General features: G+C 45.4%; 2 protein-coding genes across 3 annotated transcripts; one reads left to right on the top strand and one right to left on the bottom strand.

Moving 5' to 3' along the window:
- The first annotated feature begins 720 nt into the window (after window positions 1-720).
- On the top strand, window positions 721-2111 carry rasd4 (rasd family member 4). The gene has a single exon (XM_040186962.2). It carries the CDS (start codon window positions 1042-1044, stop codon window positions 1666-1668), a length of 627 nt encoding a protein of 208 aa, XP_040042896.1. The 5' UTR covers window positions 721-1041; the 3' UTR covers window positions 1669-2111.
- A 2293-nt stretch (window positions 2112-4404) lies between these two features.
- Window positions 4405-14028, bottom strand: LOC120825367 (phosphoribosyl pyrophosphate synthase-associated protein 1). Of its 2 annotated transcripts, XM_040186959.2 has the most exons (11): window positions 13312-13995; window positions 11522-11574; window positions 11320-11386; window positions 9951-10123; window positions 9435-9550; window positions 9264-9319; window positions 8984-9141; window positions 7205-7246; window positions 6105-6175; window positions 5611-5757; window positions 4405-4860 (listed from the first exon to the last, which is right to left on the bottom strand). In XM_040186959.2, exons 1-11 carry the CDS (start codon window positions 13473-13475, stop codon window positions 4702-4704), a joined length of 1206 nt encoding a protein of 401 aa, XP_040042893.1. In that variant the 5' UTR covers window positions 13476-13995; the 3' UTR covers window positions 4405-4701. The 2 variants fall into 2 exon arrangements, with proteins under 2 accessions (XP_040042893.1, XP_040042895.1); XM_040186961.2 differs by lacking the exon at window positions 7205-7246 and having other exon boundaries at window positions 13312-14028.
- Window positions 14029-15076: the final 1048 nt, after the last annotated feature.

The following is a 15076-nucleotide window of genomic DNA, read 5'->3' as shown; positions in this document are numbered from 1 at the left end:
CTCGGCCTGGTTCCACGCTGTTGGCGAACCTAACTAGGCGGGGAGAGTGACAGTCTGGAGTCACAGGGAAAGTCAGGAGGATCACGAGTCAGGGTCACTCCTCAAGGACAGAGTGACATACCGGAGGCGGGCGGGATCCGCTCTCAGACAGTCGCAGGCGAGGCGTTGTCTCTAATTGGACACCAAGGATTCAGTCAACGTTTATATTGACCCTTCTTTGTGGTAGTGGTTCTCATTCACAGAAAGTAAAGAAGAAAGTAAATAAATATAAATTGAATATGACTCCCTGTATGTGCCGGTTCTCATTCCTGTCACTGTCTTTAATGGAGCCCTATATTGGTTGCAGAATAAGCCAAACACAGTCATACAAAGGGATGTCAGAGCAGTAATTACAATAATTTATGACACATATTGCAGCTTCCCGAGGGTTTGTTTGTTTTCAGGATGATCCAATCTCATCAAGAGGAACCGCGGATTTCGTTAATCATCCACCCGAGCTGGATGTATTTGATTAATGCAGACAATCCAAATAGAAGCAGTAATCGAAAGAGGATATTCTGACATCAGTCGTTACGTCTTTGTGTGCCTGCCTGCCGTTTAGATCTCGACTCCTTTCTCCTCCTGAATTGGCCGCTTACACTGATTTACATACCCTTTGGTCATTGGCTGCCTGGCTGTTCCACTCCTACAGGCTGCCCTCCGCTGATTGGCTGCAGCTGCACGAGGGCAGAGAAGCTCTCTCACCAAAACACTAATAAAAGGCAGCTGTGTGGATGAGACCACAGGAGCATCTGAGCAGCGACTTTAAGGAGCTTCAACAGAGAGCCACTGACCGAAAAAAAAGGAAAGAAAGCACTCAAAAGGAAAAGAAGGAACTTCAATATGAAGAATCACAAGAAGCTGCAGTAGGGGAGATACTCAAGGAAACCATCTAGAAAGGTAGAAGTTAGTGTTGCAGCAGCTGTTCCGACCGCTGAGGATTTTGTGGGGCATTTTCTTTTCTTCTCGTTTTGACAGAAAATCCCCCTCCAGAAGAAAGACATGTCTCTGGAGGTGAAGGAGAAGACGCAGGTGCGCCTCGTCTTTCTAGGAGCAGCAGGAGTGGGCAAGACGGCCCTGATCCAACGCTTCCTCCAAGACACGTTTGAGCCCAAGCACCGGCGCACGGTGGAGGAGCTGCACAGCAAGGAGTACGACATCGGCGGGGTCAAGATCACGGTGGAGATCCTGGACACCAGCGGCAGCTACTCCTTCCCGGCCATGCGCAAGCTCTCCATCCAGAACAGCGACGCCTTCGCCCTGGTGTACGCCGTGGACGACCCCGAGTCGCTGGAGGCCGTCAAGACCCTCCGGGACGAGATCCTGGAGATCAAGGAGGACAAGAACACGCCGATCGTGGTGGTGGGCAACAAGACGGACCGGGAGAAGGAGCGCCGGGTGTCCAACGAGGACGTGCTGTCCACCGTGGAGATGGAGTGGAACAACAGTTACGTGGAGGCGTCGGCGAAGGACAACGTCAACGTGGTGGAGGTGTTCAAGGAGCTCCTGCAGCAGGCCAACCTGCCCAGCCGCCTCAGCCCCGCGCTGCGCAGACGCAGGGAGACCTTCCCCAAAGACCTCAACTTCCGCCCGCCCATGAACAAGACCAACAGCTGCATCCTGTCCTAATGATGACCGGCAAGAGGGAAAGAAGAAGAAGAAGAATTAGTGGTGGTGTCCAGTCTCACGGAGGGACAGAAGACGGGAGCGCTGGGAGAAAGAGATTAAAGGGGGAAAGAAGCCCGGACTAAGGTCAGCGGGGGGCGTCGAGTGCGATAAGGGATCGTGGCCCAGCAACACTTCAGTGTTCGAAACCTGAGAGGAGGTCAATGGTACCGAGAGGTGACCTGAGCAGACTGCGAGTGGACGGATGGATGCATTAATTACTCAGCCGTTCAGTCAATGTAATGTTGTTGCTGCTTATTTGGTGACAAGCTGCTAGTGTTTGGATCAATGTACCTTTCTGGGGTTTTTAAATGTAATTGTTCACTTAAATCAAGATGTGGAATGTGGCTAACAGCTGACTGCGAACAGTACTGTGAGTGCGTAAAAATAAAATTGTGTAATGTAAATTGTTTTAAATTTAATAATTCAGTGTATGTAGCACATGTTTATGTTTTTTTATGCAATATCAATTTTCCATAAAGCGTTATATTACTTGTTTTTAAAAAACGTGTTGAAATGAAATAGAATCTGTCGATGCACTTGTGTTTTTCTTAACAATCTTAGGTGGTTTTTTTTCTTGCTCATCATTTTTGTATTTTCTTTTTTACAATGCCATACTGACATGTTGTTTTGCTGGTTCTTTGAAGTTTGTAAATTTAATGTGGATCCAACTAATAAAAGAAAAAAAGGATTTGATGTATGAAAATAGTTTATAGACGTAGAGGCTATAAATAAATCAATGAGACGCACATGTAAATGAGGTTGGTTATAAAACGTAAATCAACACCGCATCAACATGTAAATAGTTTCCACACGGTAACAGTGTCAATGCACCACTTGATGAAGAAATACAAAAACAGTTTTATAGCGGCAGAATATATTACTATATCGCAGGTCAAATTGATATGAATTGGATTAGCCGTATCCTAATTACGATGTGCTTTCTGGCTGGAAGGGTAAGAAGAGGACGATAAAACAGATTGTAAAATGAACAAAGTACATTGGAAGCATTTACACGTTGGTCTAATAGTACAGATGCATCACATTCATGTAGTCAAGACAATAAGCCAACAGGTGGTATGGAAATGATTCCGTTTCATTCTAGATATTGATCCTAACCCGTTATTGAAATAAGTCACTCAAAACAAAAAATGTCTTTGTGAGGTGGACTGAATTCATGTCTCAGAGCTCTACATTTCTAAACCATCTGCAATAAAAAGATCTCTGTCCCCATCTGCCGATGAGAAACGCACATGACACCCACTTAGCTCCAGGAATGAGGGAGCAGAAGTTGGACCCCCCCCCCCCCCCCCCCTCAAAAAAAACACCTTGAGTATTGAGGAAAAAAAATGAAATTATAATACTTCAGTTGCGATTCTGAGTAACGTAGAAAAAACGTGATATCTGCAGTTCCTGAAGCGGCGGTGCACAGTTCCCCCTTCAAACAAACCTGCAGCACGGAGACAGTTGAAGTGCTCAGGTCCACGCCATCAGATTAGACTGAACAAAGTTTCCTGTTTTCTATTTGAGGAAGTGGCCAAGTAGACGTTTGTGGGCAGTTCCTCTTTCAGGATTCACATTTAAAACTTCTGCACTGAGTTCTGGTTCACTTGCAAAGGGACGGCAGAAGCTTCGGACACGCGGCCGCGTGGATTCGTCACCTTGTAGAGTTCCTTTCTGGATATCAGACAAGTTACCGGATCATTCTGCGTGTCACACTTTAACTTCAGTATTACTTCTGTTAGCGTCAAGAGGTCAGAGTTTTTCCCGCAGGAGGGGACACCATTCAAAAGGCCGTGGCTCATTATCTCAGACGTCTTTGCCCCTGGACTTGGTCAAAGCTCCTCAGCAGATTAAAAGACTCTGAGGCGTTTGGAACAAGTTCAGGGTCCTGGGTGGAACACAGCAAGATGATTAAATGGTGTGTATGTGGATGTAATGAAATGTCAGCAGAGTAGTATGGTTTTCTTCTGCCTTTGGTGAAGAGTAAACTTTCATATCTATTGTGCAGTCAGTCTACTTTGGGACTTGTGATGTGAGGGCGACAAAGTCACACATTAGAGTCCCGAGTAAAAAGTAGTAATAAATGCATCTTTAAATCAATTGCATTGTGTTCAGATGTTAGATTTGGAAATGATAACCTGTAATTTGAAAAGGTTTGTAAGTGATTATATTTTATATCCAGAGAGACTCATGGTAATCATTCGGCATCCATCTACTATCCGACTAGTTTAGAAGATTCATTTACCTTTTGTGTTAAAGAACGTCACAAAAACAGACACTCGCTAAATTAAATCAAAAACAAAATCCCAATAAAGGCACATTGCTGCCATGGAACCCTGGAACGCAGCATGTATTACACAAAAAAAAAAAAAAAAAAAAAAAAAACCCGAATAGTATTTCCTTATAAGAGCTCCTCTGGCTCGAGGCTTTTCAGCGTTTTCACGTTAGCGAAGCGGAACACTTACAGTTTGAAATGTCATGCTTTATGAAGCAAGCAGCCCCGGCTGTGACTGAAAACACACAGAAAGCTGAAGTTCAGGTGTGAAACCACCGACCGTACATGTCGCGCGGTTTCAGAAGCATCTTTACACTTCACCTACGGTGCTGTGTGAGGCTCATCAAGTTATTGGTACACGTTGAAGCGTTTGTCACTTTAAATCTGCAGGGGAAGGGGAAGAAATGAGATCATGGCGGAAATTGACTCCAGATGAATCTTTTTATTTGCCAAATTCTGCAGCGTGCCGAGAGGCTGCACAGGATACATTGTATCACGGGTGTTTTTAGCCGGTAGGAAGCAGGTACAGTATTAGTGAAGTGAAACAGTTTGTATGGTCTGTGCGGTCCCACTTTGCAACATGAGGAATAAAGCAGCTCGAGTCGCTTCATATGTTACATGCAGTGAATATAGCCAATCATGTTTGTCAGCAAAACAAACGGGACCGACGGGTTCAGCATTCGGTGTGCGAGAAGGGGGAGGGGAGAGTGTGCGTTGCCTCAGTCGTCGACAGCGATGTTGCGGAACAGGTAGGCCATGGACTCCCCGTTGTGGGTCCGCCGGATGGCCTCAGCGAGGACCATGCTGACATCCACGGTTTTGATTTTTGGACACTGAAGCTTCTGCCCCTCATGAGGAACGGTGTTGGTCACCACCACCTGGAGGCGCAATACGACAGCCTTAGTGCACAATGTCATGGGGACTTTGGTGCCCTGACTCAAGGCTGTCAGGATCCACTGCGACTCTTGAGCTAAACGATGAGGCGCTTTCTGAATTTGACTTTCGACAACTTTACATATCCAAACACAAGTTTTTGATTAGTTGGGCTGCTTGGGACGGGATCTGATCTGGGAATAATTGTTGCAATACAAACGCATGGAAATGAGGTTATCACATAACATACAAACAATCCCCCACTATGTTTGAGTCGTTAGTGATGTCGAAACCTCGCTGGCATGACAAGATTCCCCAATAGTTAAAATCATTCCTCAGACTAACTTCCATTACAGAGAATCGGAGGCTGAATTCAGAAAACCCTAAACTAAAACACTCACATGGGTATAAAATCGTTTAAAGTACATATGAGACTCCAGTGCCGATTGTTAAACGCTAGGGATGCGGGACCGGCTTACAGCCAAGCTCTGCCTGAGAGAGAAATCCGCCTCAAAACGTCACCGTTCTGGGGTCAGACGGCACACAAACGCTGAAGCCTCCATCTACACTATCCAGACACAGGAGGAAGAGTGCAACATGCAAACTGGCATAAACACAGAACCTTTGAACTCATCATGACTCATTTTGTTAAAGTTATATGTATTATGCCTCTGCAAACGGTCATGTTAATAGTCAAGTTCAAATCTGACGTACATTTCCAGTGCACCCTTGAACTCTAGTTCCCCTCATTTTACCTCGTCGATAGCAGACTCTTCTATTAATCTTGGAGCATCTCCGGACAGCAGGCCGTGTGTAGCCATGATGTAGATCTTGTAGGCTCCTCTCTCCTTCAGGATTTCTGCTGCTGCAACAAAGTCCTCCAAATCATCTATGATGTCATCCTGAGAAATTGGCCATGGAGGTAGGCAATTGAAGAAAAAAGAAAAATACATCGTTGGATAGCGTTTTTGGGGAGGAGACATGACGAAAATTATTCTGATCAACTCAAAAAAGCTGCATAAATAAACTGCATTTAAGGGAAACATCAGCAATGAACGAACAGAACTCAAACTAGAACTAACAAAATGCCACATGGAAAAATAATCCTTCACAGATGCTTGCATAACAAACAACCAGTCAACCAAAGAAATGAAACGATTCCTCACACTGCATCGTTCCAACTCAAATAATCCTGTTTCAAAACGAATTAGGGAATAGTTTGAAGAGACATGAAAGTTGGCGTCCTTACAACAATGATGGCGATTCTGCCTCCCACATCTCCAACGACAGTGATTGGTGGCTTCTCCTTTGCCATCATTACTGAAAGATGAAATGAAAGAAAGTTTAGTTTCCAAAGAAAGACGAGGGGAGGGGGGGCGAGGGGATGTCTGTCCTCCAGCTCCATTGGGGAGTCTTGGGGAAAGGTAAACTCGGGGATGGGTCGGTGAAAAGGCATTTGGTTAAAAACCTGCCAACGCCATGCGAGACAGCTCAACCCAAGCAAGCTCCCATCTACCGATCCAACAGCGGCAGGCCAACGCAGACCGAAACACACTTGTTTACATGGGGCGAATGTGTGGAAGCTTTGGGTTTAGCCGGAGATAGCGGAGTGTAGAGTAGAGCGCTTTTTAGGAACCACAGACCAGGATTGATTATTATTTGTAATCAAACACCTTTTAAGAACACTTTAGAATATTGATGTTACGCACATAATTAATCTTTGAGTTTAACCAAGTCTCCCAGATTTAAAATCTCTCAATATAGGCAGGACTTTAATTACCTTGAGTACTTTGAGGAGTTCAAGTAATAATCAATCCAGGTCTACAGCCCACCACATCTGACTTTTTGGGTCCCAGTGGGGCCCTTAACATGTCAAAAACCTTCTTCCAACCAGCAGGACCAGTCAGAGGTCACTTCCCAAATCCCCCACAAGACCATCCATCAAGGCATCGGTTTCCAAAACTAAAAGCTTTTCTGGATAGTTGAAAGGGGTAGAAAAGGAAGCCAAGAAACTCCAAGCAAAAAGATGCTATGAGGGCAAATCCTCCAGCAGGGTCATCATCACTTGGCATGGTGGTGTTCAGTTAAGTATTGTTTAAGAAATCAAAAGTTCCTATGACACCTCAGCAGCAAGACTAGTCGTGGTGGCGGGTTTAAAAACAATGGTGATGGGATGTAACTGGTGACACTGGGTGGTAGGAACGCAGGTTACAGTCTATATAAACGCAGCAAGTTGAGTCTTCATCGCCGCCTCAACCTGATCACTCAAGTGTTTGTAATTATTGAATGTTTGGATGTAAAATGAAGTGGAAGCCCATTAATTCCATGCAGGAGGCATCAAAATCGTACTTGGGAGCTCTATTCCAGGAAATGGGGTTAGATGTCTGTTGCCTGCGGGGGAGGAAAAAGATCGGAAGAAAGAACGTTATCGCACAAATAGAAACACAATGGACAAACTGTTACACAACACACAAGTGATCTCAAAACCTCTCTTGGGTCTATTTTCAGAAGAGACTGTTGGGTGGGTTAACACACACACACACACACACACACTCTTTAGGGCTGTCAAAATTGCTAAAAAATGACGTCAAATAACAGGACAAATTAATACAACGAGTCTCTTACTATTACTACAACAACAAACAAATGCTGAGTGATGATCAAGAGTTATGTGCCAGCAGTTAAAGGTCGCGATTCTTGTCCCAAATATGTCAGGCTTCATTCAGTGATTGAAACTGAAAGTTTTACAGTGCCGACATTGAACGCTCCGAGCGAGCGGTCCTGTAAACACAGAACTTTTCCTGTGCATGAAATGACAAATAATCAAACCAGTGCATGAACCTGTTGTAGCCTATCTGGTCTGTTTTGTTCATGCGATACATAGTCAGTACAGGCGCGCGCCCGGCCGCTAAGCAGACAGTCGCGCTGCTGTTTGTGTTTGTTTTTTTACATTCGAATAGTAATTTTCACATTGGAATAGTTTAATAACTATTCGAATATAGAATATTCGTTGACACTCCTACAGTACGCCGTCTTGCGGTACCTTAGTTTGGAACTTACGTCGCCTCAAGTCCCATAAAATATTGCGCGCATATATATTATTGGTATTCATCCAGATAACCAAGTGGAAACCAGAGCCAAATGTGGTTTCCACCAAAGAAAGATGGTATGAGTGGGACTCCGCTCAGCTCCTGCTGGTGAACGGGAAGAGACAGAAGAGTTGACAAAAACACATTTCCGAGTCAAGGGGAAAGAAAGAGGAGGAGGAGGGTGAATTCAGCTGAAAAGAGGAAGAAAAAAAAAAGAGGCACAATGTCATTCACTGTAGTATCTCACAGCTGGTTATGACGCCGCCTGAGGCAGAGCTGAGCTGGAACACGGAGTGTTGCTGCAGTCAGCTGGGGCATTACCTTGGCTTTGAGCTGGCCATGCTTTGAGCCCTGCATCTGGTTCTCGCTAAGGAGGTATTTGGGTCACATATATCTTTGTTAAAAAAGATCCCATGGCAACGGTGCTGTTTGACAAATCCGGGAACTCTACTTTGGCTCTTGGAGCTGGAGATGTCAGTGGGCCTTGGCACCCAACGCTCCCCTCAGTCTGATAAACACACGGCTCCAAACTCGAGCGCTCTAATCTCCCGGCCGGGAATGTAGATCGCCACGTCACCCAGCAGACGAGCAGAGGAGGTCAGGAGTTACAGTTTGTCTTTATTTGGCAAAGACCGAGGAAGTGAAGTTTCCTGTTTGCAGTGCAAAGACTCCATTAAAAATTAATAAGATCCTGCCTGATAATGCAGTTTTGTTCCAGTCGATGTTTGCCTGCAACCCCCAGTTTAAATTAGAACTAGACACTGATTGACCAGAAAACATTTCACTCCTCATTGAACTGTTGGTGAAAACAGGAGATGGCAGTTTCTCTGCCCCTGTGGTTTTACAGTGGGAGCTGTTTTGGCTGAGCGTGCACAAAAAAAGAATATTCAAAAGAAATCATTTCCCTATGGCACATTCTTGGGTGTTTTCGCGAGGCACCGGCCCAAGAGCAGACTCCATAGAACACGTACAAAGAAAAGAGCCTTCTGTACAAGCGTGACTACAGAATCAGTCGTGGAGGCGCGCTCGGTCGTCTTACATGGCAGCTCCAGGCCGGTGTGTCCTGTGGTGGTGCGGTTGGAGGGGGGGGAGAACGGGGGCGAGTTTCGTCCATCAACCATGTCCAGCTCCGAATGATGGGCCTCCCCGTGCATCACTGCCAGCCCGAGGCGCAGCCTCTCGGCGTAGGACTGGGCTCTGAGACGGAGGGAGACGCATTGGGTCAGAGAAACAAAACAAAAAAGGACAATCACAATGGGACGCTGCAAAGGGGAAACCGCAGGAAGGGCGGAAGGAAGCTCTCATGGTTTTCCTTTTACCTCTTGGCAGCTGAAGGGGACTTTGCAACAATTACTGCATTCCTGTAGTCCGCGACCTGAGGAAAAAGGATCAAATATTGATTACCTAAACACGGCTTTCAAAAGTAATTATTTAAACGTCCAGCCGGACACCATCAGTGTGGTGACTGTGCTCGTGTCCCTCAGCCTCACCTCTTCCTGGATGTACTGGATGAGGAAAGGGGAAGCTCGGAGGTTGTCTACAGGGAAGCTGAAGAAGCCCTGGATTTCTTTCTGGTGGAGGTCCATGGTGATGATGTGGGTTAGCCCTGAAACACCGAAGACACGCGGGAATCGTCAAGTCAAGTTTACATATAGCTCAGCCTAACTCACACTGTGACTAGTAAGTGGCTCCGTTATGTGCAGCTAAAGCTGAAGACTGGCTGAAACCTACAGAGACCGAAGACGCCTCACACAGATCGCTTAGTGGACCATCGGGAAGGAGCAGAAAACGTATGTCCAAGTAAAAACACAAAACAAAAAGTTGCATCTGCTGGTAGACGACCCGGAATATTCTGCTGAATGGTTACAGATAAAAACAAACTGGTCCGGAGTCGTCAGGACCAAATCCTTTACGTGTCCTGAGGTTTCTGAGAGTCGAAACTGTGCTTTCTTCCGGTGGGCTTACATTTAAACTACACAATAGAAAATAAAAACCACAGTCCATACCGGCTTTGGCCAACATGGATGCCAGCAGCTTGCAGACAACAGATCCTCTCTTTCTCATCTTGCACTGCTTGCTGTAGGGAAAGTAGGGAATGACCCCGATGATGTTGTTGGCGCAGGACGTCTTCAGGGCGTAGGCCATAACGAGGAGCTCCATGATGGCCGTGTTGACATCTCTGGAGAAAACACAAAATCACAAAATCAAAAAGATTACATTGGATTTCACAACTCGATAAAAATCACGGTGCTGGCACGCAGTTAGTCCGAGTCAATGGTCGACAACAAAGACGATCCAAGCGGTTACAGAAGGACATGTTGACGAGTCAGCGGCTTTATGGAACAGGTAACATGGTCATTTATCCAATAAACCACTGTCAATAAAGTCAACACTGCCTGGCATTGTCTAGCCTGTTTTCATTCCCACTGTTATCCCACGCCCCGTTAAACTCCTGCTGCCTTTTGATTCACATGCAATCTAAACAAACACCGCCTGAACTGCACAGTTAAAGGGGTAGGGAGTTCTCTTCAAAGAAAAAAAAAATCCTCGCTCACAGAACATTTCCTGATCAAAATGATCAACATGACAAACAAAATGCGTTCGTCATGTTGGTGACGAGGAGAGTTTCCCTTGCTGCTGGTGTAACTAGAGGCCGTTTGTAGCCACTGTCGCCTCGGCAGCTCGCTGCAACCGGAGATCTCACCGTGTGACGTCCCCCGCGTGGGCCTTTCAGATAACTGATTAACAAGGACAAACACACAGGGCTCCACTGGCAGAAGGGAGAGGGCCATAGTTAAGGTGGCTTTTACCGGTTCACTCCCCGTAGAAGGTGAGCCTCCTTGAGACGCGGTGGGAGTTTGGATGTAAAATAACAGGAGTGAACTTAAGTCACAATTGTACAAAAAATACAAATGTAATGACTATAATAACAATGACTTTCCTGGATTGGCAGTTATATTTTACAAATACTAATTTTGTCACAGGCTCTTAGTTATGTGAATAAAATAAGCGCTGTGTACGACTGCCTTAAGGCAAATGGTACTTTCGATTATAAACGCTGTGTGGAAATGTTGCAAATAAATACATTTAGAAGCTGCTTTTATTGGACGCAGACAGTCTTAATCAAATCCCCAAATACCCGAGGCTTTAGCTAGACGATCAGTCCGTATTGACGTGAAGTGGCCTACTACCCATTATCGTCTGCTGCAGCAAACGGGGCTGATGAGCTGATCAAATATTAAATGTACGGGCTGGAGAAGAGACCGAAAAGCTACACGGAGATAAATCGTCAATCTGCGTGTTCGTTTCATGTGGCGACGTGATTATTTGTAGATAAGGGACATTAAGGCTTTAAGGAGGGTCCTCCCGGCTCACTTGGGAATGGTCTGAATGATGAAGATGTCTTGTCCACGGACGGACTCTCTCACGTCCACTCGAGTCTCTGAAAAACAAACAAGAAAAAAATAACACATTGTGCGTTAAAGTGCAAAGTAAATGGAGATGACACAAAGACGCCGCTATTTAAATCAAAGACACTTGTGTAAACGAGAGCAATGAGGCCATTGTTCAGCAGTACCTCGATTTGGCTCTTGATAAACCAACGACTTGCCCAACTCCACACCCAGGCGCCTGGGGAAGAAACAAAGATGCCACAGTTTTAAAGACACAAACCGGAATGTGTCCCGTTGGAAGTATAGAAATGGTCGGGAGGTGGAAATGTAACAAGACTGTAGATCTCTCACTAGCTTCCAGTGAGAAAACATCCACGAAAACCACTTGGATAAAACATGTTTGACGTTTGGCGCAGTCAAACTCGGAACAAGCTCGGGCTTGGAGAGCACCAGTACGCCTGGGGGGTTATGCTGATTTTAAAACCAAACAGTGCCGACATTGACCCGATTTGACTTTGATAGAACACCGCAGAGGATTGAGATCTGGCCAGACGGGCCTCTCTGCCTCTGTAGTCTACATCCATCCATCATTCTAAAATTCCTTTCATGAATGCTGCAGAGTTTGAGTTTACTGCCATTAACATTTCTTGCGTGTGCGCATTGTTATTGAACACAGGACACAGGTCCAGCACAGGACCTCCCAACTTGTCTGCTGGGAGAGGCAGCGTGACCTCCTGAATAATGTTCTGCAGTGTCCAAACAGTGAAAACTGAGAAAGCACCGTGGGCTCTTTCTTGGCCGTCTGACAGATCCACGGGCAGAAGGGTTAAAAAAAATAAAAAAATAAAATAAAATAAAAAACAGCGGCTCCCCAAAATTTCAGGAGGCCAAGAGGAGAAGATGTTGGCGTTTGCCAAGATCGGGTTCCGTGTCCCTCAACAGGAATACAAACGGCTACACGTCCTTTTCTCAGCAGCAAACAGGTGTAATTGATCAAATAAATAATGGTTCCACTCTCCTTGCCTGCAAGCATTCACAACAACAGGGACATAATTGATGGAGTCATTCAAAAAAAAAAAAAGTTTGTCCTGCCACGACTTGTCGGAACTGCGGCAGTGGCCTCTTGTTGTTTTTAATTTCATGTCCCATGGACGCATCTAGTGAGTCACTGCACACGAGATACGGCCTCTTAAAGTGACGCCCGGATGCCACAGCAGCGTCCCGCCAACACGGTCTCCTTTGACAGAGCAGAATCTGCACGGCGTGCTCCTCTTCATCAGAACCATGTGAATTGACAGGTCTCTCTCACCCCCCCAACCAACCAACCAACCATCCAAACCCCACATATGACACAAACATGGCCAACACTGTACAGTGTTACTCAAATTTGTTTACATTTCTGTCAGATTCTGTCAAACAATCCAATGTATTTGATCCCATTTATGGAAAGAAATAAGTTAATGGCGATTATTTCCAGGCTGGGAAAGGCCAGTGAAATGGCAATAACGCCATCAAAGAACCCCAAACTGTTAAAAAGCTGGTTTTACAGTAACATTTGACAGCATGTGAAAATGGTGGCCCCAAAACAATCAGTCATTAAGTGTTGATTAAAAAAAAACGTTTGTAAGGGTTGCAAAGATGTTGTGTGGAAAAACACTGCAAAGTCAATGCATGCAAGCAATTGGACCAATCCGTGGAAACAATCCACTGCTTTTAGCGATATGACAACACCGGCAGCCATATAGGAATCACGGGTTTATTTTTCCCACGCTTTCCGTTTTACAGCTTCTATTGCTCATTCAGACTTCAGACCTAACCTGTGTTCTACACTGTGCCCGTAAAAAGCGTTGCATTTACAATACACACACACACATCCAGTGAGCTCGGGTCACCTGCAGCTGTGACCCCCCCCCCCCCCCCCCAGGTGCGCCGTCAGGAACACGGCAGGCAACACACAAAGTCAAAAGCCACTTACTCCGTAATCTTCTTGGCCAGCTCGGTGCAGGCGGCGGAGGAGTTGGCGGAGAAGACCCGGTAGCCACCTTTGGAGGCGTTCATTTTCTCGGAACCGTAGGAAAACTTCAGGGGCTGAGAGCGAGAGACGAGTGACCTGTGACCCCCGAAATGCCTAATGGGCATATTGCTTCCAACCCGGTGTGTGTTCGGCTAAGTTCCCCCCCGCACCACGAGAAAGGAGGAAAACAAAACAAAAGAAAAAAAGAAAAAGAAAAAAAGAGTCCTTCACAGCGGTTTCAAAACTGAAATCCACACGCTGGGTGGTTCGGACTTCCACCGTGGAGACACGCGTGTTTTGGGGAGAAAAAAACGGGACTTTGTTTAAAAAAAGACGTGCCGCTCCGTGTGGAAACTAAAGTCCAAGAGGGCGCGCGTCGGCCAGCGAACCGCCGCTTTAGCGCCGAAGCCGCCGCGGTCTCTGGCTCTTCCCCGTCTCCACAACACGAACGCCGGGTCGCGTTAGCATGAAGACGAACGAACGAGCGCCACAAACACCGCCTCGGGCCCCCGTACGGTGGGGAAACTTCTAAAGTCCGCAGCTCGCATTCAAACGTGCCAACTGTAAACTTTGCAGCAATGCGGTCGCGAGCAGGAGAGAAAACGCCACGAGCACACGTTCATTGGGTGGACGATCTGAGGGAGTGACTTCAAAGCGAACCAATCGGAAAGCTCACCGAGACCAAAGTAGGCGTGTAAAATGTACATCTGACCAATCGGTGCAAGGGACTTTTATAACCTCAAACGAATGCGCAACCACCAAGTAGTGTTGCCGTGTGTTTTTGTCCTAAATACATAAACTGTAATTTGTAATTAAATGGCCGGTTTGACTTTCCTTTGGTTTGGGGACCACAGCTGTTACAGTAGAAAAAGTAGTGGGCTCTTAAAATATGGTAATATCAGTAATACTAATAAAAATATCAGTCCCACAGCAGGGAGATTAACATGATTCAAAGCAGTGTAGGAGCAAAAGAGACAGGGAAAGTAGAAGTATTACAAATATGCAGTAGTAAAGATAAAACAACTATACAGCATCATTGGGACTATTACTATCAAAAAACAACTATCAAACACAACTTCAACAACACTAACTCCCATCAGTCCATTTTAAACTCCCAATAAAAATATTTTTCAATGATAAGTTACGGGAAGGACTGAAGGATCCCATAACTTGTATATACCAGGTTCATATATTTTCTAACAATGTTAATCTCTCATTCAAATACCCTCCTTCACAAAAATTAAACCTTCAGACAACTGTCAATTGGATATTTCCAAACACGTTCAGACTACGTAGTTTTTTTCCTCTCAAAAAAGCCTCTTTAGGTTTGATACTTTAATTGGCCAGGTGAAAATCTGAGAACCGATCACAAGCATGAGTAGATAACACCGGCGCAAACAAATCATCTCGTTATCAGCTGGAAATAAACAGGAGAGGCAAAGAGAAAGAGAAGAAACACACACACACACCCCTCTCCTCTGTGTTTTGACTGGATGAAAACAAAATCCATTTTATTAATGTCCAAACATGTTCACACATAACATGGCATTCCGTAATCTAATCACTGGTGATCAAGTCATCACATGTATTAAACCGGTTGATGCCACGTAGATCATGGCACCCTCTCCTAGTTAAAACAAAAAAAATAAAGTTGTATCATAACTAAATAAGTGACAATGTGTCATCCTTCGCACAGGAAGTTTGGGGTATTTTTAATACGATGGAG

The sequence above is a fragment of the Gasterosteus aculeatus genome, chromosome 9 (genome assembly GCF_964276395.1).
Source record: "Gasterosteus aculeatus chromosome 9, fGasAcu3.hap1.1, whole genome shotgun sequence".
NCBI classification, from domain to species: Eukaryota; Metazoa; Chordata; class Actinopteri; order Perciformes; family Gasterosteidae; genus Gasterosteus; species Gasterosteus aculeatus.
The sequence above is the reverse complement of the archived record's forward strand: the minus strand, read 5'-3'. Positions and strand labels throughout refer to the sequence as shown.

What these genes read in the sequence shown, in the direction of transcription:
- LOC120825367 (XM_040186959.2), bottom strand. Translation starts at nt 13,475, where the DNA reads ATGCCCATTAGGCATTTCGGGGGTCACAGGTCACTCGTCTCTCGCTCT. An exon ending in TCCTGGAATAGAGCTCCCAA is followed by an intron (nt 6,176 to 7,204) that starts GTACGATTTTGA and finishes TTCATCTTTCAG; the next exon opens with TAATGATGGCAAAGGAGAAG. An exon ending in AAGAGTCTGCTATCGACGAG is followed by an intron (nt 4,861 to 5,610) that starts GTAAAATGAGGG and finishes TTGCGCCTCCAG; the next exon opens with GTGGTGGTGACCAACACCGT.
- rasd4 (XM_040186962.2), top strand. Translation starts at nt 1,042, where the DNA reads ATGTCTCTGGAGGTGAAGGAGAAGACGCAGGTGCGCCTCGTCTTTCTA.